The sequence below is a fragment of the Myodes glareolus genome, chromosome 19, assembly GCF_982192425.1.
Source record: "Myodes glareolus chromosome 19, mMyoGla1.1, whole genome shotgun sequence".
In the NCBI taxonomy this organism is placed as follows: Eukaryota; Metazoa; Chordata; class Mammalia; order Rodentia; family Cricetidae; genus Myodes; species Myodes glareolus.
The window spans coordinates 42696778-42720299 of NC_142044.1; the positions used below are offsets into that span (position 1 = coordinate 42696778).

Sequence of the window (23522 nt, forward strand, 5' to 3'; positions counted from 1 at the left end):
ATTCTCACAGCATTATTTGTTCCAAGTCTGGTTCACACACAGCTCTTGTACATGCCTTGAGTATTGACTTTTTTGTTGTTGCCGCAGAGGAGCTGGGTCCATGAACGATTTTGTCCCTCATAGTGACATCTTTTTCAGATGAGACTATACAGCTCTCTCTCCATGGCCTTTTGTGGGACAGACACATCTCTGATAAATGTGTTCTCTCCTAGTTTTGTGTAGGAGGCACAATGACACCCTAAGCACGTCTGCATTGCTGTGAGACAGATTACGGGAGTTGAACCCCTCTTTGGGGCCATATTTGCAGCAACCTTTGCATGGGAGGTTTTCTGTCTCTGGAACCCACACTTACACTGCAGAGGTCTGTCTTTGTATGTCCCGAGGACCTGGAGCCAGGGCACACTGTGTCACTTCTTCACCCATCTGCTCTCCCTCCCCGAATCTGAAAGGCCCTTCCATGACCCATCAAGTCCTCAGGTGGACCTGGTCTGTCTCAACATCTTATCTCGTGGCCTCACTCGCTAGATGGCAACCATGGCTCTTCATGTTTGGTTTTGATCCATGGCAGGCAGAGTAAGTGTTCCTTGGTCCCTGTTCATTGCAGCAAAAAACCCCCACTAACATCTTAAATGTGTTTCAGTGGCAATGTTCACAGTAGCTCTCAATACTTTCTAAAGCAGACCCTCTAGGGAAACAAGCAAGAACGATCTCCATGTACCAAAAAATTGATTCAAAAATACCTTACATTAAGAGGGAACATTGTAATAAAATATTTGTAACATATAACACAATGGCGTGTGTGTGTGTGTGTGTGTGTGTGTGTGTGTGTGTGTGTGTGTGTGTGTGTGTTGGAAGGTTAGGGGAGAGGACATTTCGGGATCCGAAGTGCATTGTTAAGAAGACAGATTTCATAGACCAGGATATTTTGTTTTCGAGACACTGCAGTTAGTGTATCATCCCCACTGACACTGATGATACTGGTCTGAAGACAGCAGTTCCAGAATCCCTAGTGTTTTTATTCTGAGAACGCGAGACTGGGAATCTAAAAGGTGCAGCGGTTGGAGGAGGCATGAACTAACAGAGAACAGATCCTGCCTGTTGTGTGCCACTGTGTGACACAGTAGTGGTGGGCATGGGCTGCATGGGTCCCAGTCCATAGACTGTGAAATGCCAAGTGTGTACCCCCAAGTCATCCTCTCTACCGGGGAGGCAGTGATGTATCGATTTAATCTTGTCAAATATGCTACTGTTGCCATGCCTTAGGATTTACGGCCTCCCAGAGCAGACTGTTGCTAAAACTCATGGTGACATCAAAGCATGTCCTTGGCAGGCGTGAGGAGGTCGCAAAGTCTCAACCCTGTCTGCTTCAGCAGGGATTGGTGCCCTTACAAAGGAGACCCGAAGAGGTCCCCCGACCCTTTCTGCCACAAGAGGAAGCAGTGAGAAGGGCCTGCCTGTGAGGAAGTGGCTTTAGCCAGGAACCGAGTCTCACATATCTTTTCTTTGTTTCTGCGGATAGGATCTTGCTCTGTAGTCCAGGCTTACATGAAACTCATTATGTAGCTCTGATTGGTCTTGAAGCCACTGTGTGGCACAGGCTGTCCTCAAACTCTTTGCAAGCCTCTTGTCTCAGCCTCCTGAGTACTGAGATTGCAGCACTGGCTGCCACATCTGGTTCCAATGTCTATTTATTTATTGTTTTATTTTCTTATTCTTATTTTTTTTTCTTGAGACAGGGTTCTTTCTCTGTGTAGCTCTGTAGCTCAGGCTGGCCTTGAACTCACAGAGATTTGCCTGCCTTTGCCTCCCGAGCGCTGGGATTAAAGGTGTGCACCATGACTGCCCAGCTTCCAATGGCCTCTTACTGTGGATTTCCCTGTCTCCAGAAGCACAATAAACAATTCTACTGATTCTCAAATTTTTTTTTATTTTAGTTTTTGGTTACAGCAGCTCAAAGGGACTGAGGTAACTCTCATACAAGCTGCTGGTGTTGGGGAGGCTAGGAGGGACTATGGGTGTTCTATGGATCTAAATTTTGCAATGAACACAAAACCACTGTAAAACATAAAGTCCACTTAAAAATTGTTATAAGACTATTATATCTTATGCCTTTCCCAATTCTGAATATCAATATTTTCTCCCATAATTGTTGGGAGCCACCTGGAGGCACAGGTGGTCCTGCAGTTTGGAGGTAGCCACGTGGGGCTGAGCAACCCTGCCTGCACCCTTGCCTGCACATGCTCAGACCAGCAGAATGGCATTAACCAATCAGGACAGCGTTCAAGCTGCTCCACCGTTTAAAAGCAGATGCCTCGGGACCCTACTTCCTCTCTCTAAGCTTTCTCTCGTCCCTGCTCTATCGTCCCTTCCCCCAATTTTCCTCAAGGGAATGCTCCAAATAAAGATGTGACCAGAGAAGGAATTCTCGTTTTTGGTGGGGTTCATTCCTGCTGGACAGGATGGCGCCCCGCAACTGGTGCTCGAAATCCCGGGACGCTGAGGGACCCTGACAACTACGCCGGGGGACCCTGAGAAAGCCCGGGAGAAAAAGCCAAGATCAGACACCAGGACACAGAGAGCCTTGAATTTCAGAACTCTGAACACGTGGAGCGGTGAGTGACGTCTGTAAATCCCCCAAAAAGGGGAGGAAAAGAAATGTAAAAAGGAATTTCAAAGGATAGGCCTAAATAGAAAAGTAAATACAAAAAAAAAAAAAAATCAAAGTTAAGGTATCTGAAAGAAGGTACAAAAAGCAACGGGGAAGAAAAATCCCTTAAGTTCAGTGCAGGTGGAGCTGAGAAAAAGCGAGGTTTACGGTTGGGAGATCCGCGGCTTCCTCCGTGCGTACTCGCTGATAAGAGACTCGGGGCAACAGTCTCGTAGGGAGGCGAGTTTGATCGTGTTCTAAGACTGCCTTCCCTGTTCTTAAAGAGCCACAGAGTTTCTGAGGTGATTTTCGCCTAATTTTGTTAAGAGAGCTCAGTCTCTGGCTCTCACGTACAAAAAACTTTAATTTTTGACTGAGAAAGACAAGCTGCTTGATCGTGCTGAGAGTGCTGGCGGCAGCCGGCCCGCCTTTGAGCGGTAATGCCTGATTAGAAACACGGAAGTGGGCCAGGCACGGTGGTGCACACCTGTAATCCCAGCTACTCAGGAGGGAGACGCAAAATTGCACTCTCCAGTGCTAGCTCGTTCGGGAGGCGTGGCCATGCTAACCAGTTGCTGGCGGGGAGTTTGCTGGAGGCCTACGAAAAGCTATGGCGACGGGCGGGCTAAAGTCCGTGTGACATCAGAGGCTATGTGTCCCGGCCTTCTGGCGGGGCTATGGTTTTTGGAGGACTTTTTCAGCACCTGAGCGGACTCGCCTGACTGAGGCGGAAGCTGCGTGGTGAGCAGCGGCGCCATAGAAAGCAGAGAGGAGCTGAATCGGCTCTGCAGAAAAACTGTGTTTCCATAGCAACATGGGCGAGCCGGGAGGTGAGTTCCCAGAGAACGGGGCTCTGCGCGCAGGCGGACCGGGCAGGAGAAGCCCCCCCACGGGTGGGCGGATGCCCCCCCTCGCCGGAGCTTGGCGGTGCGAATTCAATGCCTGAGGTGAGGCTGAGGTACAGTTCGCAGTTACGGGATAACCGGCGAGCCCGCGCACGGCCCGGGGCGGAGCCATGCCTTTGGGCCATGCGGAGCGCGCCACGGTGGGCCGCGCCTCAGAGGCGGAGCCGCCGCCGTCCGCTGCCGCCGCCCTCAGCCAAGGTCGCTAAGAATTCAGTCAGATAAAAACATTTGTCGCCAAGAATTCAGTCAGATAAAAACATTTATCCCCCAAACATCGCCCCTTTGTCAGCAGGAAGTAGCCAGATGATCTACGCCCATTCTCCCTCAAAGAACTGGTCCTAATTATCATAATAAAGGCGCGTCAACCTGGTTATCATTACCTATTGCCCCTGGCAACGGGTGAAATAAACAATGCTACCTAGAGGTTTTTTCCATCTAAATAGGGGAGCTGGAGAGATGGCTCAGCGGTTAAGGGCATTGCCTGCTCTTCCAAAGGTTATGAGTTCAATTCCCAATGACAACTGCTTTGGTTTTTAAACAATAGAGGGGGACTACACTACCAGTGACAGCTTCCCCCAGAGAAAGGATTTCTCTTGCATTCTATACACTTAATTTTTAATTCAAAATTTTGCTGGTACAGGCAAACAAGATTTGCTTTTTGAAACAGAGACCTGCAGATCTCTAAGTTCAAAACCAGCCTACTTCCAGTACTGATTGTGCTGAATTTTTACACTGAGAGTTTTTAATACTCTTAAATGTTAATTTGGGAGGAGAGTTTTGTTTATGTTTTTCTAGGAATGCTGACATACATCTGGATGCCAGCGAGACCGACCAGAGAGATAAAGAAGACGACCCAGTGGATGCTGAGTGTCCTGCTGTGGAAGATTCATGCGGAGGCAGCAGAGATGACCTTCTGGGCGGTGCCAAGAGCAGCTGTTTCACAACATCAACTTGAGCAACACCCTGTGCAACCTCTCATCTCTTAACAATTTTCTGACTGACTCTATTCTGCCTTTCTCCCTCCTTGGGGATGGGTGGGAGCAGAGATATCCTTGGCATGCTGCGTCCAGGTGGAAGTGCGGTATGTCTTTGATTGGTGTGCTACCTGCTAGCCCAAGTGAGGTGGGGACCAGATTGGAAAATAGTTTTGCCTTATTGCTCTTAAAGACAATAATTAGGGGGAGATGTTGGGAGCCACCTGGAGGCACAGGTGGTCCTGCAGTTTGGAGGTAGCCACGTGGGGCTGAGCAACCCTGCCTGCACCCTTGCCTGCACATGCTCAGACCAGCAGAATGGCATTAACCAATCAGGACAGCGTTCAAGCTGCTCCACCGTTTAAAAGCAGATGCCTCGGGACCCTACTTCCTCTCTCTAAGCTTTCTCTCGTCCCTGCTCTATCGTCCCTTCCCCCAATTTTCCTCAAGGGAATGCTCCAAATAAAGATGTGACCAGAGAAGGAATTCTCGTTTTTGGTGGGGTTCATTCCTGCTGGACAGGATGGCGCCCCGCACATAATATTTACCAGTCTTTCGAATAAAAAACCATGTCTAATTTTAATTCTCCTATAGCTAGTTACTAGTGAGGGTAAACTTTTGATCAATATTTTTATCTTCCTGTGGGTCCTTACTGATTTATGGTGACTCTTTAATTATAATGACCATTCAGCCTTTCTCTACCATCTTCAGCCCATGGCTGTTGGGGCTTCCTAGCTCTCAACCTCTGACCAGTACCCAGTGAAGTCAGCATCATCTCACCCCACCTGTTTCCTACAAAACATTTCCCACGTCATGTCCCCGTGTTCTTAGAGATGTGGCCTACCAGAACCTCTGCCTCCTGGCCCTGCCTGGTCTCTGCCTGGTCTCACACCTGTACAAACCACCTGGGCCAGCTCACGCCCTGACTTCCCCACCTCAGTACAAAAGCAGGCTTGACAGAGGCAGTGACTCCAGGAGTCACTAGAGTGGGTCTGTTAAGAATAAACTGTCCTTCGTTCTCAGCTTTTCCCAGGGACAGTTCAGTTCATCTTAGCTTCCCATGCTTGTAAACAGAGAGCGAGTGTGAGACCCCCAGCTAAATGGAGTTCCAGGGGACTTGGAAGTGCCAGCATGTCTTTGATCCTTTATGCTCACATTCAACTCTTTTTCCTTCTTCCCGTCGAGATTTTTTTAGAAGCTTGTCTGCTTCTTACCCTGTGGGCTATAGCCAGATCTCTCCTCATTATCCTGTCCCCATGCCACCTTGTGTTTACTGAAACTGTCACCGTGTTAACTGCCATGTCTCAAAGACCGAATGTCCCGCCCTATGGAAGTGTCTTCTTGACCATATACTAGGGGTCTAAAATGTCCTTTCCCCTAACCTTCCAACACACACACACACACACACACACACATACACACACACACACACAGAACACACACACACCTTTGTGTGGTATGCTACAAATATTTTATTACAACGTTCTTTCTTAATGCAAAATATTTTTGAGTCAATGTCTTAATACATGGAAGTCGTTCTTGCTTGTTTCCCTAGAGGGTCTGTTTTAGAAGGTATTGAGAGCTACTGTGAACATTGCCACTGAAACACATCCAATGTTAGTGGCTTTCTTTGCTGCAATGAACAGGGACCAAGGAACACTTACTCTGCCTGCCATGGATCAAAACCAAACATGAAGAGTCATGGTTGCCATCTAGCGAGTGAGGCCACAAGATAAGATGTTGAGACAGACCAGGGCCATCTGAGGACTTGATGGGTCATGGAAGGGCCTTTCAGATTCGGGGAGGGAGAGCAGATGGGTGAAGAAGTGACACAGTGTGCCCTGGCTCCAGGTCCTCGGAATATACAAAGACAGAGCTCTGCAGTGTAAGTGTGGGTTCTAGAGACAGAAAACCTCCCATGCAAAGGTTACTGCAAATGCACATTTGCTGCAAAGGTTGCTGCAAATATGGCCCCAAAGAGGGGTTCAGCTCGACAATCTGTCTCACAGCAATGCAGACGTGCTTAGGGTGTCATTGTGCCTCCTACACAAAACTAGGAGAGAACACATTTATCAGAGATGTGTCTGTCCCATGAAAGACCATGGAGAGAGAGCTGTATGTCTCATCTGAAAAAGATGTCACTATGAGGGACAAAATCGTTCATGGACCCAACTCCTCTGCGGCAACAACAAAAAAGCCAATACTCAAGGCATGTACAAGAGCTGTGTGCGAACCAGACCTGAAACAAATAATGCAGTGAGAATGGAATGATGTAATGCCATTGTGCCCTGAGGGTCAACAAGGTAGCAATTTCCCAGGACCACAATCCCATAGCATGCCCACATCTGTGGTCAGTGTGAGTCGCAGGTAGCAGGTATGTAAGCATTCCAGAGGGAGAGCAGTCCGGATGTCCAGACAAGTCTTTGGATGTGCTGTCCTGTGTGATTATCATGTTTTTCACCTTGGAGGGATCCATACCCTGGCTTTCCTGCAGTTGACACCAGGAGTTCTCAATGCCCATCCTTCCCCATTGCTTTTCATCCCTCCATCCTGGCCACAGCTGTGACCACTAGGCAGCACTGTCCACATCAGTGACTTCTCTACATAATGGGGGTTCCCAGTCCCCTCTGAAAGAACCTCAGGAGCCTCAGATTGTCATAGAGAACCACACCAATTCTTGGAGTGACATGAGCCCGCCTGTTTTGCATGTCTGACCTCCAAGGAATCCACTTGAGCCTCCCACCTCCTGCACTGAGCCAGAACCATGCTGCATTATTGGTGCCCGAGGGGGACAAGCAACCCATAGCAGTCCTTAAACCCTAAACAGACCATGCAGGCCTCACCCTCAGAAGCCTCTCTGTTCCCATCTCTACTCCAACAAGTTGGAAGGAAAGGAAAGGAGATCCTATAAAAGCCAGGAAACAGGACTGAGAGCAGAGAAGACTATTCATCTCGTGGAGGAATCCTCTGGGGTTCTTTGGAGATGTCAGGCTGAGATCCACAGGCTGAGGAGCAGGGCTGCTGGTGAGGTTAGGCAGGCATGGACTCAGCAAACCTTCCCAGACTGGCTACTGTCCCAAGGGGGCAGTGACAGGTAGTCCTGATGCTTCAGGGACTTGAAAAACTGAATGGCTGGCATCTGGGGCATAGGTTGGCAGGGAGGCTTTTTGACAGACAGATCCTGGTCTAGGTCCACCATCTCCGGACACAGGCCTGGAGAAGGTGGTTTGCTGTGTGGTGAGAGGGAACCAGGCACCAGGCCAGGGAGGAAGCTGTAGTCACCCACCTGCTGAAGAACAAGAAGGCCTTCGGGGTGTGGGGATGTTGGGGCTACCTCCTCTCTGTGCTCTCCTGGGCTTACTATGGGGCTGCTTGGCACAGGAGGGACAGGATTTCCCAGAGGGATCTTGGGGGGCTGACTCATGCCTGGAGGGAGCTGCACATAGTCATTAAATTCTGGGGGTGGAAGAGCTGGGCTTCCAGGAGGAACCCCAGGCAGCATGAGACAGAGACTAGGACCCTGAGCTGAGGGCAATCCTAGAGAGGGGCCCAGAGAGGTAGACAGGGGCCCTGTGGGCAGGGTGAGCACCAGATCTGCAGGAGAGACATAGCCAGAGGCCACCCCGGGGTCCTCAGTGTCTCCAGAGTTTAAGGACAGAGTCACTGCACTGTCCTTTGGCTCCTGTTCCTCCACTCTCAGGTCGAGTGAAGGGCTATCCCTCTGTTCCATGGAAGGGCTCTCTGTGGTCTTCAGGCTAGACTCTAGCTCTGCATCTGCAGCCTGGCCCTTGCCCATCGCCTGAGACAGTGGTACCAGCTGCACTTGTCCCCCAGGAGGCAGGCACAGGTACTCCAGGGAGTGTGGCTGTTCTGGCTTCAGGCTGTCACATTTCTCTGGGGGCACCAGTTGGCCTTGGAGATTAGTCAGGGAGTGAGTTTGGGGAGGCCCCAGGTAGGGACCGTTAAAGTCAAAGTTGGGTTTCTGGCTCTCAGGTTTGCCCAGATGGGTTGGTGGGTCTCTCTGGCCATCGGAAAGCTGTTCCATGGGTTCTGGTGAGATGACTGGAGTTGGGTCAGCCCCAGACGGTAAATCTTGAACAATTTTAGGAACCTCTATGGTGAGAGGTGACACTTCATTGTCCGCCGTATATGGATATGACATCCTGCGGGGACAATGAGGGTAGAGACAAGGAACCGAGATATGTCATGTATACCCAGTCAGGCATCCTTTTCAGAAGTCCTGACCCCTCCAGACCTCACAGTGAGCACGAAGGAATGGTGGTGGTGAGACCCAGCAAATAACATGGGCCTATGTTAGTGTCCAAAGGATCATGTATGTACTCAGGGCTCAGTTCACATCCCTACTATAGGCTTTATTCTTATCTTCTGCTCCTCGTGGCCCACTATGTGCAGGGCAGGGCTTATATCTTCTTGGGTACCATGGATGCCTTCCATCCTTCTACCAACAGGGCCACTGATTTACCCTGACATGTGGGGTTTAGCCTCACTACACAAGTTTAATCCCTCAGAAATGCACTCTCTGCCACCCATGAGTCCACTGCAGTGCATGGCTTATGTAGCCATCCTGACAGGGAGAGGTTTCCCATGTAAGGATGCTGTCTCTGGTCTCTCTCTCTCATCATAACTTGGGAATCAGGAAGATCTTCCTCATGGCTACCTGGAGTGGCACTTACTACAGTGGGTGTCATCTCCTACATTCACTTCAGAGACCTCAGGCTATGCTGATGTGCACAGTCAAGGTGTGTCCTCCTACAGGCTACCCAAGGGTCTGAATGAACCACTTACCCATGTAGCTTTGCAAAAGAGTTTCTCTGTGACCCCTGGGGGGTAAGGTTCTTAGTGGCAAAGGCTGCTGTGCTGCTAGAAGACCAGAGTCCTTTTCCTTCATCCTAGAAGGGGAAGGGCATTTGTGCCTGTGAATGTGGTACCTCAGGAAGGAGGGGACAGTGGAGCATTGCATGTGTGTGTGATGTCTTCCATGAGCTCCAGACAAGGAAAGAATGTCCCCATGGTGAGGCCAAACTCAGGCCTCTGACAACAAGAAAGTGAGAGGCATCCAGGGAATTGTCACTTCCCTCAGATGTCAAGCTCATGAAGGGAGCAGGCCATACTGTTCACCACAGCTTCATCTCCCATGGTTCTTCAGCCCATGGCCATTGGGTCATGAGATACTGGCAGCTATGCCTTTTCATTCCTTAGACCCCTGTCTCGGGACCTGACCCTCTGAAGGCACCCTTGATGCAGTTGGCTCTCCACCAGCTCAGAAACATCTTATGCTAGGCTCAAATCCCTTCGTGGAGGCCCTCAGGTCCATCCCTATCCCCAGGAGCAGCCCCTCCTGAGCTTCCTCTGCAAGGGAATGCTCACTGTTCTGTCTGTTGTGCCAGACAGTGCTAGGGCAATTTGTGCACTCCTGTTTTCTCGGGTCCCCAAGAAGTTCAGAGATCCACCTCCTGCTAGTCCTGCCTCCTGGATCTCTCACCCTTCTCCACTGTGACAGCATTGGGACAGGGATCAGCAGCATCCCTGCCTTCCTACCTGGAACAGCAGGCTCTTGCTGGGGTTGGGGATTTTCTCCTTCCACTTTCTGTACAGCCTGGAAGACAGCAGGAAGATGTGTCAATGAAGGTCAAGGTCCAGGGACCTTGGGGTCACCTACTCGTGTGCCCAGGTATAGAGGGAAAACTGAAGCCAGGTGAGGAGTGGCAGTGAGGGAATCATACTGTGCCAGGCTGTGTCATCCCTGTGACCCTGGGGCCCCGTGCCCACTTGTCTCTGTCCACAGACTGCCCTTACCTGCACCCATAGACACAGCCAACGCGGAGGGCCAGGAGCAAGATCAGGATGAGGACAATCAGGATGAGGACGATCCCCCATGTGGGCATCACTTGTTCAACAAGAAGGAGAAGGAGCATTAGGTGGGAGGCATAGGATGCAGTCTGAGGGAGGAGCTAGGGTTCCCAGGCCCTCTGTGAGGAAGGCTGGATACTTTGGGACGAATACTTGGGTCTTTACTCAGTGTTCAATGTGGAGAAGCTCTGCCCTCAGCAGCAGCAGAAGCACCCAGAGGGGACTGCTTGACCTTGGTAATGGGGAGATTTCCTGAAGAGGGCAGCTCAGAGCATGATCTCCAGGATCAGGAGCTTCAGAGGAGATGGAGAGTGGACCAGAAAGGGGTCCCTTCTGTCAGGACACTAGCCTTCTTGACCTGGGCCCTGTAAGTCTCCCCTGTCTATCTCCTGAGTCCATGGCTCCAATCCTCCTCCTGCCTAACTGGCTGTCAGCCCACGACTCCCCCTTCAATAAGTCCTGCTATGAGGAATTCTTTCTACCAATGCCACTTCCCAGGTCTCTTTTAAGTTCCGTGGATCTTCCTTGCACAGGTGGTCACCATGGGGAGAATGAGGGTGGAATGCTAATGCCATGGGAAGGAAAATGAGCAGGACCAGTGGGTCCCACCAACATCCAAAACTAGGCACTCCTGTAGGTACATGGAGAGTATAGCTTTGCAGACATGGGAACAAGAAACTTAGATTGACTAATCATGGCTACCATAAAGTCTAATCAAACCAAGAGGTCTAAGCCCCAACGGAAAGGAAGAAGGACAGTAAGATAGAACCATTCCTCTCCCAAGTCCCCACGCTCAGTGTACAATATATGAGCCATCATTTCCCAGGGACAGTCACGGGGGAGGGAGGCTGGGATAGATGGGTCTAGAGCCTCCCTTGCCCTGTGCAGTGGGACTGTCCCAGGAGTGTGGTGGCCAAGAGACATACCCCAGTCGGTGGTCCAGCTGCATTCCTCACTCCACTCACTCCAGATCCCATAGTATTGAGGGAGGGGCTTGACCCTCACCCTGGCCGAGTATGAGGTGGAGGGCACCAGCCGTGGCAGGGGCATGCTATGGGCATTATCTAGGATCTCTGTCTTGCTGTCCTGCAGTGACAGGAGTGTTGAAGGTGTAGTCCAGACCAGGACCCCAGTTCATGGCCTACTGTGACCAACCACTGTGGTGGCCCCAGGTGCCACCTCTTCTATCATTGATAGCCATACCCAGGCTCAAGCCCAGACTCTTTTTACCTCCCAATTTGTCTGGTCTGCTGCCTTAGTCTAAAATCTGTCTGATCCAGGATTATCTTACTGGTATTCCAGGTCCTAGGCCATGAGATAGTGTGGTGGTGGTGGTGGAGGAGGAGGTGGTAGTGGTGAAGGAGGACGTGGTGGAGGTGGAGGAGGAGGTGGTGGAGGTGGAGGAGGAGGTGGAGGAGGAGGTGGAGGAGGAGGAGGAGGTGGAGGTGGAGGTGGAGGTGGAGGAGGAGGTGGAGGAGGAGGAGGAGGAGGAGGAGGAGGAAGTGGAGGAGGAAGAGGAGGTGGAGGAGGAGGAGGAGGAGGTGGAGGAGGAAGAGGAGGTGGAGGTGGAGGAGGAGGAGGTGTAGGAGGAGGAGGAGGTGGAGGAGGAGGTGGAGGAGGAGGTGGAGGAGGAGGTGGAGGTGGTAGTGGAGGAGGAGGTGGAGGTGGAGGTGGAGGAGGAGGTGGAGGTGGAGGAGGAGGTGGAGGAGGAGGTGGAGGTGGAGGAGGAGGAGGAGGTGGAGGAGGAGGTGGAGGTGGAGGTGGAGGAGGAGGAGGAGGTGGAGGTGGAGGTGGAGGTGGTGGTGGTGGTGGAGTTGGAGGTAGAGGTGGAGGTGGAGGTGGTGGTGGAGGTGGTGGTGGAGGTGGAGGTGGAGGGGAAGGTGGTGGAGGAGGTGGAGGTAGTGGTGGTGTTAACCCACTCTTACATCTCAGTTTCTCCGTTCCCTCTCTGAAAAGTCCTGCTTTGGGGTCTGTGGAGCCACACTCTGCACTTAGGTCCCAGGCTTTGCATATGGAATGTGTGCTTGGCATGACCTGCCTTGAGCACTAGCTTGACCCTCAACAGCTATAAGAATGTCTCAGATCTGGTTCCTGGGAGGAAATAACCCAGGCCGAGTGATCACTGAAACTTTCATTATAGGCACATCTAGTGTCCCCTCTGTCTCTGCCTCCTCAGCCCAAGGACACTGCTGGTCACAGGACCTGTCATGTTACCTCTCTGAGCCCGAACCCATCATCAAGATATGGGACTCTCGCTATTGACTGTGTCGGTACTGAGGTCATGGTAGACTCCTGGAAATAGGGCTTCATTTGGTATTCTCTCTTTCCTTGCCTCACTGTCGCAACTTCCCCTGGGTCCTGGTCCTCACCTCCCAGCTGTCCAGCTTCTTCTTGTACTGGACCTGGAATTTGTGTTCGATGTGAGCATAGAAGAGTTTCTTAGTTTCCCAACGCAGGTTGTAGCTGTCTCCATCCTTGGTCACTTTGAGGCTTGGAGGGTGCATCTGGACTGCAGGGGGGATAATTTCAGAGAATGTCAAGTGTCCTCTCTCCAACGGTGTGTTCCCCATAACCAAGCTGATCCTAGCTGCTCTCTTCCCTGGACCTATCTCCCCAATCCCCTGTCATTTTGACTCCTTAGAACTCTGGTAGTTTGAAGGAGAATGCTGCTCTCATAGGCTCATTTGTTTGGATACTTGATCCTCAGTTGGTGGAACTCTTTGGGAAGGATTAGGAGGTGCAGCCTTGATGGAGCAGGTGTGTCACTGGGGGCAGGCTTTGAGTTGTACTCTGCCTCTGGCTTGAGGTTCAAAATGTATGAGGTGGTGCACACTTCTAGTTCCAGCACTGGGGACACAGAGGCAGGCAGATTTATGTGAGTTTGAGACCAGCCGGAATACAAAACTAGATTCGTGATTGCTAGGGCTCCACAGAGGCCCCTGTCTTGAAAAATCAGCTAACCATCCAACCAAACCAGGAGTGCTGAAGCTGCTGCTCCAGGTTCTGCCCCTGGTGCCTGCTCGCCCTGCTCTGCCATCATGAACTCTGACCTCTGAAACCATTAACCCAAAGGAAACACTCTCTTTTCTGAAGTGCCTTGGTTATGATGTCATGTAACAACAATGGGAAATTTTCTAAGATGAACACCCTGCATTACCGAACTGCAATGTCCCTCCTTGGTCCCTGGGGGAACGGCTGAGGTAAGCCACAGTAATGAGGTGGCCCAAAGCCTGATGCTTCTGCTAGTGTTAGATTACAGGGGAAAAATCAGCAAGCCGTGACTCCCTGTCTAGGTACATGGACTGTTTGAATTCCTGGGCAACACACTCGCTTCATGGGAAATCCATTTCTCTGCTCTCCCATTTCCCCTGTGAGGTGCTCTAACTTCCCCCATTTTACACACAGGGAAACTGAGCCCCAGATTGATTACAGATAAAAACTGAGCAGTAAAGAGCCTGTGTCTCCACTGTCCTAAGTCAGCCATCCCCTCTGCTGCTTCAATGACCCTGGGAGTAGCCTGAAGCCAGGATGGGCTAGAAAGTCCTTGTTATTCTAAAAATCCCCCCATACACGCACACAGATTAGGCTTTCAGATATACCCAGATGACCATCTTCCCACCACACTGAGTCTAAACTGAAAATTTTAGACGCTTGGTGACAATCCTGCACAGTTGGCCAGCAGACCACAAGCTGAGACACGACCATGTGTTCAGGTTTTCTCATGGAGCCCTGAAGTACATTCTCAGAGAGCTGGGAACCTCAAATGAAGCCCCGCAGTCACTCTGGGCTTCTCTCTCCCCATCAGAAGATTCACAACTTGAGGACTTCTGAGGCTTTAACAAAAGCAACGTGGGTGACATAATGCACGCAAGGGCTCTCTTGAGTCAATGGAATCCCTTTCCCTGGAAGGAAGCCACCAAGAGAAACATCTGGCTGTGAACTCAGGTACAAGAGATTGTCTGCCGACGGTGGCACGCAGTACTGGAAGGATGGAAAGCCTTCCTTGTTTCAAGGTCTTTGCCATGTGCCGGGAAGGTGTGACATGGATCTATAAGGAAGCCATCTGCTGGCACACACTCCTTCCCTGGCACAAAAGTAAAACCTAGAGCAGAGTTGGGAGTGAGAACATTAGTTGGATGAGGAGGCTGGAAACTTCCGGGGGAGAGGAGAGTTAAGGATGGCGGTCCCAGGGAGGGGGCAAGTGTGTGGCTGACTGGAAGCAGAAGGGGAGGAGGGAGCAGGTTTCAAGTGCTACTCTCAAGCAGTGACAATTGTCATCTGCAGCAGATGAGGTACAAGTGGGCTGTGACGTCCCTGGTTCCTCTCTCTCCCCATCTCTCTGTCTCTGTCTCTGCCTCTCCCTTTCGGTGTTGCATAAGCCTACGTGTGGGTGTGGGTGCCTATATAGGCATGCAGAAGTCATAGAAAGTCGTTCTCTGTCCTTTTTCTGTGTCCTATTCCCTTAAGTCAGGTTCTCTCACTGACCCTGGATCTATGTTAGTAGCCAAAAAGCCCCAACAATCCTCCAGTCTCCTACCAGGTGCATATGAGCACAAACTTTTATGTGGGTGCTGGGATTTGAACTCAAGTCCTCATGCTTGTTCATCAATAACTCTTACCTAATGAGACACATTTATAACTCCAGAGTATTCATTTTGTCACCATGACTCACTGGTCTGAAAATCTTTGAAAGATACAGACACAAAGGTGTCGAAGCATTCCCCATATTTTAGGGGTTGACACAATGGACCCCCATAGCCTTATAGCCCTGCGAACCCATGCAGAGGAAGGGCGAACTCACTGTGTTCAGAGCTCTTGATGAACTTCCCTTGTTTCCGCATCCTAACAGAGACCATGTACTGGCTGTGTGCGCTGGGGTTGGACACGTTTAGACTGCAGTGGTAGCGGGTGCAGAGGCTGCCTTGCAGCTCCTTCACCACCGGGGAGCATTCCTTCTCCCTGGGGAAGCAAAATACAGCTGAGAGCAGGGTCAGGGGAGTGGAGATCAGGCTAAGCCCTCAGAGAGGTCCAGCCCTGAGGATAAGAAGAAGCAGGGCAGCATGGAGAGACGACACTCACGGAGCAGCTGGACTCGGGCGGTAAAAGAGCCCAAAGGAAACAGAGCCGGCCACCTGGCTCCACACCTCCCAGGAGCAGCTGAGGGACTGGACGCCATCGAAGAAGCACTGCAGGTTCTGAGGCTGGGCCTTGTCCCCTGTGGGAACACATTGCCGCTCAGCCACGGCACCGTTACTCATTCCCAAGGTTGGGACACGAGGTGACTCATAGAGACCTGGTGTGGACCTCAGCCTAACTCTGCCCTAGCCTGACTTCTGCGTGCTCCCAGCATGGACAGACCCAGATACTTCTGCCCCATCTTGGGAGAGGGGACCAGTTCTGAATGTTGGGTATTAGCATGAACACAGGGATGTAGGTGAACCTACCTACAGTCCAGCATTGTTAACACAAGGGTCTATGCTGCTGCTGCTGCTGCTGTTGCTGTCATGGTTGTCTCTGACATTGTAGGACACAGTTGGGGCCATAAATCTAAGGGTGTGTGAAGTGGAGTGACCAGATAGAGGACTGAGGACAGAGGGCTGATGGGAGGGGCGGATGACAACATTGGGCAGATGCTGGAGCCTCAGGTGTAGACTAAGTCTCCATTGTCTGGGCTCCTACGGGGAGCACTTCCCACAGGCCCCATTACCTGGCTGGGAGTTCCATTGCACCTCAGGGCTCCATCTGCTGGGCCTTCCAGACAAACTTGAGCCTGGGGATAGCCGAGTACGCACACGGGCCACATAAATATTGCTGGGTAGAAACAGCTTTGGTGGCAGGGAGACCCACAAGTCACTGGTGTTGAGTCTGGGAGCATCCTGTGGAGAGTGGAGCTGAAGAAGTAGCCTTCTGGGCCATCCCACCAGGCTGGGCACAGGTGACTCAGGGACCTACCTCCCAGGTGTCCTGAAGCCTCTTGTAAGCCACCTCAAACTCTACGTCCTCCTGTGACAGCCAGGGGACCTGGGCATCTTCAAGGGTCCAGTTCCACTTCAGCAGGAAGTGATCTCCAGAGGGGCTGATGCCGATGTCTTTGGGAGGTGGGGGCTGCACTGCAGGGGAGGAAGCAGAGGGTTTCTAGGGTTGCATGCTGGGCACCTGAGGGCAGCCTGGCCTTCTGGGTACCACTTGGTCCCAGGTTCAGTGCTGACACCATCAGCTGATGATCACAAGAAAGCTTCAGGACCCTTACTCTGCAATTCAGGCCTGGAACCTGAAAACTTGGGGACCAGATTTGACAGTAATTGTGCCTTCCAGGCACAATTAAATGGGGCCTCCTTCTGCTCTGCTGTGTAGTGATGCCTACATTCCAGCAGAGGGCGCTGAGAGCCATCGCTGTTCCCTCTGTGATTACCCACCCTCTCCACAGCTCAGGGGCCTCCTGAATGACAACTGTGGTCATTCATTGCCCAGTGTAAGTGTCATCTCCCCTGGTGACTTTCTTGGACTCCTGTCCAGAGACAGAACCCCGTGTCCCTCTCTTGTCTCACCAAAGTTCAGTATAACTCCTATCCCTGCCTTTTCACACCAGGGTCAGTTAGCTTTTTCCCATCACATTCCCTGTTTCAGGCCTTGAGATGCAGCTGCCTGTCCCTCATGTTCTCCCTGTCATTGTCCAGCCTTTAGAACTTGATGTTTCTTGTAGAGAATGAACGTGACCAAGATTTCCAGCATGCGACACTCTCTCCAGACCTGCCCCCCCACTGTCAATCAGCCCTTGCACGTGGGCTTTCCTAAGAATTGCTTCTGACTTTGTGTTCCACCTAAACCAAGTACTCAGTGGCGCTGTTCCTCTATTCCTCCTGGGAAGCCCTTCCTGATTGCCCGGGCCCTTTGTCTTCATCCCCTGCATATGGCAACTGACTTCTGTGAGCTTCCTAACCCCCTCAGTTGATGCTCTGAGCTCCCAGGAGGATGGACTCTTTCAGACAGCAAAGGCACTCACTTGACAACAGATATCAACCTAGCAATGCTTGAGGGCAAAAAGACCCACAGTGTCCCCCAAGACCCCGACTTCTTAGGTTTAGAATAACCATACAAACCTCAGTTTCTCCTTTAGTCTGAGATGCTGGTGACATGTCTGCTATAGTCCCCAAGAAAACCTCACAGATGAACATTGGCTCCACCTAAGACCATGCTGCAGGATGGGTCCTGTGGACCTGATGCACACTCTTGGGTCCTGTGGACCCAATGCACACTCTTGGGTCCCAAGAGGGTGGTGAGGAGCCTGACTCTGTATCAGATGCATGGAAAGTGTATGGCAGTGTGACCATCCCTGGTGCCCAGCCCTGGCACTTTGGGACTTCTGTGGGTCTGGGAGCCTCATTCATAGGGCAAGGTGTTGCAGCCATGAGGCAAGACAAGGAACACCAGAGTCCTGTCACCTGAAAGTCCTACGGGAGTCACAATCATTGCCCCTACAGAGGAGAGTTTGAGACTTGGTAAGTGACTGAAGCAGTCGGGACAGGGGGACCTCAGGCAGATTGGTCATATCACATCTGTTCTAACCCCAGGTCAGGGTTCCTCAACCTGGGAGACACTCACTCCAACCCTCCTCCAGTAGCCTGCCCACTCTTGCACCCCCTCCCGAGGCAGGACCCCCGCTGCTCACCATGCTGGGCCAATGGAATGATGAGCTGGATGCCCACATCCCGGTCTGGTTGGAATGTGTAGTAGTCTTCATACGCAACACTGAAGCTTGTGTTGGCAATTTCACATTTTCTGGGCACACATCGGTGGGCAGACGGGCACTCTGACCAGCGTAGGTCTTCACTGAGGCTGCAGGACACTGGATAGACCCTGTCACTGAAAATTTATTAGCTCTGATTATGCCTGTGTTTATCCAAGGTAAGTGTCTGGTAGTGAACAACACACACACACACATACACACGCACACACACACACACACACAGAGACAGAGACACACAGAGAAACAGAGACAGAAAGACACACAGAGAGAGACAGAGAGACACACAAAGACAGAGAGAGAGAGAGAGAGAGAGAGAGAGAGAGAGAGAGAGAGAGAATGGCACAAACATACACACACAAAACACACAAAAACCTTACAGATTTGTAATATCTCTCTGGATGTGCAGCACCCAGGACAACCAATGACCCAATCACCTTTACATACATCACCATAGTACATGCGTCTAAATCTCAGATCACGCTGAAACTCATGACCACTTACTTACTGTCCCAAAGCCCACCGGAGACCAAAATAACCCTCTCCTTTATGTTCTTATAGAAAGAAGTCCTACACTTGTGATGCCAAAGCAGGGAAGTATTTGACAACTCCCTCTCTGGAATCTTTAGTTTGAACAATTGTCAGTCATTTCTTTCCAGACCTAACGAATTGTCCCCGAGTATTGACTTTCATGCTGCAAGTTAAACACTCTTGAGTCCTGCCACAAGGAATGTAGGTTTACTTGTGTGCTTGTTAATAGCATGCATGTAAGAACTTATGAGTGAGCAAAGTGGGGACTTGCTTTGGTGCAGGATTCGTAGAATTTTACTGAGTAAGGGAAAGACTTAGGATGGACAGACAGGGTGACAGGATAAGGGCATGGCACATCCTGGTGATCGTAAGTAGTTTGGATGGTAGTGGTGTCTGAGCTGGTCAGACAAACTCAATGGTGTTTGCTAAGAAGCAGGAAAGGAGCTAGAAGACATTTTAAGCAAAACCTCTCAGTCAGTAGTCATGCTACCATTTCCTCCCAGTAACAGAGGTGAGGTGTGGAGATGAAGACAAGAGAAGAATTGGGCTTTTAGTGTTGGACTACAAATGGCCATCAGCATCTGGGAGTCTGCCCATAGCCCATGGCTTTCTGAAGACTGCATATAGATAAGCCAGGACCACATTTAGAGATCTCACACTCTACAGTGGACAGAGGAGAAAAGGGAAGCAAAGAGACCAGAAGGAGTTGTTAAAGATACCAAGGGACCCTGGTGAAGGTGGCAACTGGGAGTCAATTGGCGGTGAACGACAAGGAGGTCATCCTAGGAGGGTTGGGGGTCGAGGGCCCAGGCTTGGCCATTTGACTTGGGATATTTCTGAGTGATGGGAACAATTTGGATTCCTTGGAGACAGCCACATCCTAGGGGAGTGCATTCAGACAAGAAATATGGGAAAGGCATGAGGGACTGTGCCCCTTAGAGGGGGCTGTGGTAGGAGCAGGGGAGAGAGGGGGGACAGGATACTCAGTACAGGAAGGCCTGGTGGTGCAGACACCACTTCAGGTGTTGGGTGGCACATATATAAGGTGACCGGGGATGGTGGCAGCACATCATTGGTGATGCAGGGGCAGGAGAGCTGTTGGTGGCAGCAGGATCCTTGGGCTTCAATACCAATGGACCCAGTGGTACTCACTTTTCCATCTTGTGATAGAGGGTCATGTTAATGAGGTCCTGGGCATCTTCCAGGTCAGCCCAGCTGCAGATGATGCGGCTGGTGTAGTCATTGTAGCACCTTAGAGTCTGCAGAGGGATGGTGTCTGACAGGGAGAAGCAGGAGAGTCACAGTCTCGCCTCCAGGTATCCCCTGCCCCACAACTCTGGGGTTTTTGTTTGTTTGTTTGTTTGTTTACTTTTTTGTTTTGTTTTTATTTTGGGGGCAGGGTCTTTCTGTGTAAGCTGGATGGTCCTGAAACTTGCTATGTAGACCAGGCTGGCCTCGAACTCACAGAGATCCTCCTTCCTGTGTCTCCTGAGTGCTGGGTTAAAGTCATGCACCATGAGGCCCTGAATCCCACAACTCTTTTAAGCACCAGCACCTCCAGCTTCCTGCTGAGGCCCACTCAGGGGAGCAGATAGATGGAGGGCCCTGAGCCTGGTGGGCTGTGTTGGGGGCATTCCTCTTCTCCAGGAACATGAGATGCCAGTGGATTCTCAGCTTTGTCTGCATGTCCTGTGCTACACAGGCCTCATTAAGAGCATTGCCCAGGTCGGCTCTGTTCTCCGTGGTGTCACTTGGCAGGACAGATACAGCAGGGCCTGAGATGTAACTGTCACCTCCCTATCCAGGGTCCTGATCATCTGAGACTTGACCTCTGAACCTGGGCTTGGTAAAGGGAATGTGACTTTCACATTGTCACGGAGGAGGTCTAAGGGGCACTGAGGACAGTCTTCTAGCCTCAGAAGACTCTAGATTACTCCACTATCGTCTGAGTAGAGATGAGGGGGCTAGATCTACTGTGGGGAGATGGCCTTAGGCCAGAGCCCCCAGGAGGAAGGGTTAGGAGGACCCTGAAGTCCTCAGAGGAGTGGAGTGTCTGGGGAAGGGGCAGAGAAGATGCTGGCTCACTGGAGACTCGGCTTTGGGGGCTACATTGAGCAATATGGGTGCAGAGGGACACCACTGGGCTAGATGCCCCAGGGCCAGGCAAGGGTGAGCAGGAAGATGGAGAACAGGCAAGAGAGGGATCCAGGGAAGTCTTGAGGGAGAAAAAGGAGGGTGCAGGAGAGAAAGGAAGACAGAGCTGCATACAGTGGATGGAGCTGCTGGGGGTCTGGGGGCTGCTGGGTATATGGTGGGTGTGGTTCTAGCAGACTCAGCTAAAAAGAGGCATGAAAAGGGAAGGGGCCTTCAGACTCACCTTGTGCCTCTGTCACACCAGGTTTCCAGCAGAGAGCCAGCAGGGCCATGTAGAGCAGGCTCCAGGTCAATGCCATCTGCTGGTCCATTCTGGGACTTTAGGTGACTGTACAGGCAGACTGTAGTTATGGGCAGGGTGACATCCTCATTGTCCTGGGGTCCTCTCTCTTTGCCTGGCTGGGGGTTGGACCACGCTCATGTTACAGGTCTATGATTCTTTACTCTGAGACTGCAGAAGGGTGCGTAGTCTGAGAGCTGCCCAGGACATTAAGCGGTCAGAACCCAAATGAGAGGCCCTGATGTGTGGTGTTTGGGACTGTTCCCTTTCCTTAGGCCTTTTAGCCTAAAGCATGATCATGCGGAGAGACAGGACTGATGGCCTCTGAGGCAGCAGGTCCCCCTTGGACAATGGGGCAGTGCCCTGTGTTAGAAGTAAGACTGGTGCTTCACTTTAACCAGGCCTCACACATGAGTGCATGCGCATGTGTGTGTGCGTGCACCCAGACACACAGATACACACACACACACACACACACACACACACACACACACACACACACACACACGCCATCCTTGTTCTCTACTACATGCAGAGCCTGGTGCTCTCCCCACCTCTGCTCCATTTACCCTCAGTTCTCCCACAGGCGCTTCTTCTTCCCAGTTCCCCTTTCCCCGAAGCCTGGGGATTTCCTCATTTTCATTACGTTCACCTGGGAAGTACCAGAGGCGTGGAGGCTCCTACAAGGCAGGCCATTTGAAACTTCTGTCACTAAGATACACAGAGTACTCACACCTATCTATCCATCTTTCATCTGCTTATCAATGCATCTGTCTACCTATCTATAAATAAATTATCCATCTATCTGTCCTTATTCCATTTATGTATGTACACATCTGTCCATTTTTCTATCCACGCATATACATATATCTATGTCTACTCATTCATGTATCATCTATCATTTATCTATCCATTCATCAATTTATCTACATTTCTATAGATCTATATATTTCCTATCTATCTATCTATCTATCTATCTATCTACATTTCTATAGATCTATATATTTCCTATCTATCTATCTATCTATCTATCTATCTATCTATCTGTCTATCTCTGACATTGCCTGTCTTTTACCTCTCAATCATCTACCTATCTGGTCAATGGATACCCTGACTGCACCAAGTGTTGTTTTACCCCAGATTGCTTATATAAATGGGAGAGGAATCAGTAAACAGTGTAAAATGATGGAATATTCCATTTGAAAATGATTATATGACTGAAAGCAACAACACACACAAATCCCAAACCTCTGCCTCACACTACTCCCCAAACGAGAGGCTAAGAAGTTACACACTAAGGGTGCAACCACATCATACCATTGCCGCTGCACTCTTGAGCTGTCTTAGCTTAGAAGTAATCAAAGGATTCAGAGACAGAGAGTGACGAAGGTGTTTTGAAGCTCAATTCCCTGCCTTTTATAAAGCCACCAGCGTCACTGAGCAAAGGACAATGTGGCAAAAAGAAGATATACCAATGTTTTAATCTGGGAGGATTGCTGACACTGACCACCACTGATGGGGCAGTTCATAAAAACCACAGACACTTATTTCTTGAAGTTCCGGAACATGGAGAGTCCAAGGCACACGCAGGTTTGAGGTCTGACGAAGCCTCTTTCTCACAGGCTTCTCACTGCTACCTCCGTAGAGGAAGCATCAAGGGAGCTTCCTGGGATGTCTAATATAAGGGCATCAGTCCCACCCTAAGGACTCACTCCTGAGACCCCATCACTCCCCAAAGGCCCCATCTCCAGTACCCTCTCACTGGGCATGGGGTTTCAACATAAGCATTTTGGGGGACATGGCCATTCAGTCCCTAACACTTCAAGTCACGGAGAGCAAGTCACCCTGATGAACTGTAAAGGACAACAGAGCTGTGTCATCGAAGAACGTGAGCAGAACATTTAAACAAGCCCAGAGAATTCAGGGCAGTGCCTGACGAAGGTTTAACGCCCACCATCAGCCAGGAAGTGTGTGCAGAGCTTTGCAGAAATTGAGACCTCTTGGTGAAGGCAGCTGTTAGAGTCCTTACCGACAGGAAATTGTATCGAGATGAGTGACGGGTCCACAATGCCACAGCTGTGAGAGGCAGGCTGGAACCGAACCCAGCTGTGGCTTAGGACTCTCCCTCTCTACCCATGCTTCCCTGAGAGGTTGTATTTCCTGATTGGCAGTGATGGACATGTCCTGTGTCTGCTCCAAGGCAGATGCTGACATTCTTTTATTGACCAGACAGAGCCCAGGGACAGCAAATGTTGAAGCTCTGTGCCTGCACCCTTGCTTACTGCAGAGCTGAGAGGCATTTGAACCCAGACTGCTGCTGTCAGAATAAGATGTTGGAAGATAGAAAGCCAGGATTAAAAAATAAAATCAATGCAATGATGGGTCAGATCACAGAATGGACACCACAGACAAGCAC

The 23522-nt window shown here is 50.8% G+C and overlaps 1 protein-coding gene and 1 long non-coding RNA gene across 12 annotated transcripts in view; one reads left to right on the forward strand and one right to left on the reverse strand.

Annotated features, from left to right (window-relative positions):
• Positions 1 to 4046: 4046 nt before the first annotated feature.
• Positions 4047 to 5012, forward strand: LOC148118960 (uncharacterized). Its single transcript, XR_015735640.1, has 2 exons — positions 4047 to 4622; positions 4675 to 5012. It is a non-coding gene; the product is annotated as an uncharacterized LOC148118960 (long non-coding RNA).
• A 962-nt stretch (positions 5013 to 5974) lies between these two features.
• Positions 5975 to 23522, reverse strand: part of LOC146890946 (cytokine receptor common subunit beta-like) — a 43568-nt gene continuing 26020 nt past the window's right edge. For 6 of the 11 annotated variants that reach the window (XM_087899022.1, XM_087899023.1, XM_087899019.1 and 3 more), the window contains 13 exons: positions 21050 to 21225; positions 19825 to 19948; positions 18067 to 18260; positions 16350 to 16507; positions 16105 to 16273; positions 15477 to 15612; positions 15199 to 15356; positions 12767 to 12906; positions 11324 to 11483; positions 10344 to 10434; positions 10086 to 10143; positions 9333 to 9436; positions 5975 to 8689 (listed from right to left, as the gene is read on the reverse strand). In XM_087899022.1, coding sequence (XP_087755148.1) covers positions 7573 to 8689; positions 9333 to 9436; positions 10086 to 10143; positions 10344 to 10434; positions 11324 to 11483; positions 12767 to 12906; positions 15199 to 15356; positions 15477 to 15612; positions 16105 to 16273; positions 16350 to 16507; positions 18067 to 18260; positions 19825 to 19948; positions 21050 to 21137 — 2697 coding nt within the window. In that variant the 5' untranslated portion in view covers positions 21138 to 21225 and the 3' untranslated portion in view covers positions 5975 to 7572. Of the gene's footprint in view, positions 8690 to 9332; positions 9437 to 10085; positions 10144 to 10343; positions 10435 to 11323; positions 11484 to 12766; positions 12907 to 15198; positions 15357 to 15476; positions 15613 to 16104; positions 16274 to 16349; positions 16508 to 18066; positions 18261 to 19824; positions 19949 to 21049; positions 21226 to 21675; positions 21787 to 23522 lie in introns of all 11 variants that reach the window. The other 5 variants (XM_087899027.1, XM_087899026.1, XM_087899029.1 and 2 more) reach the window with 3 other exon arrangements.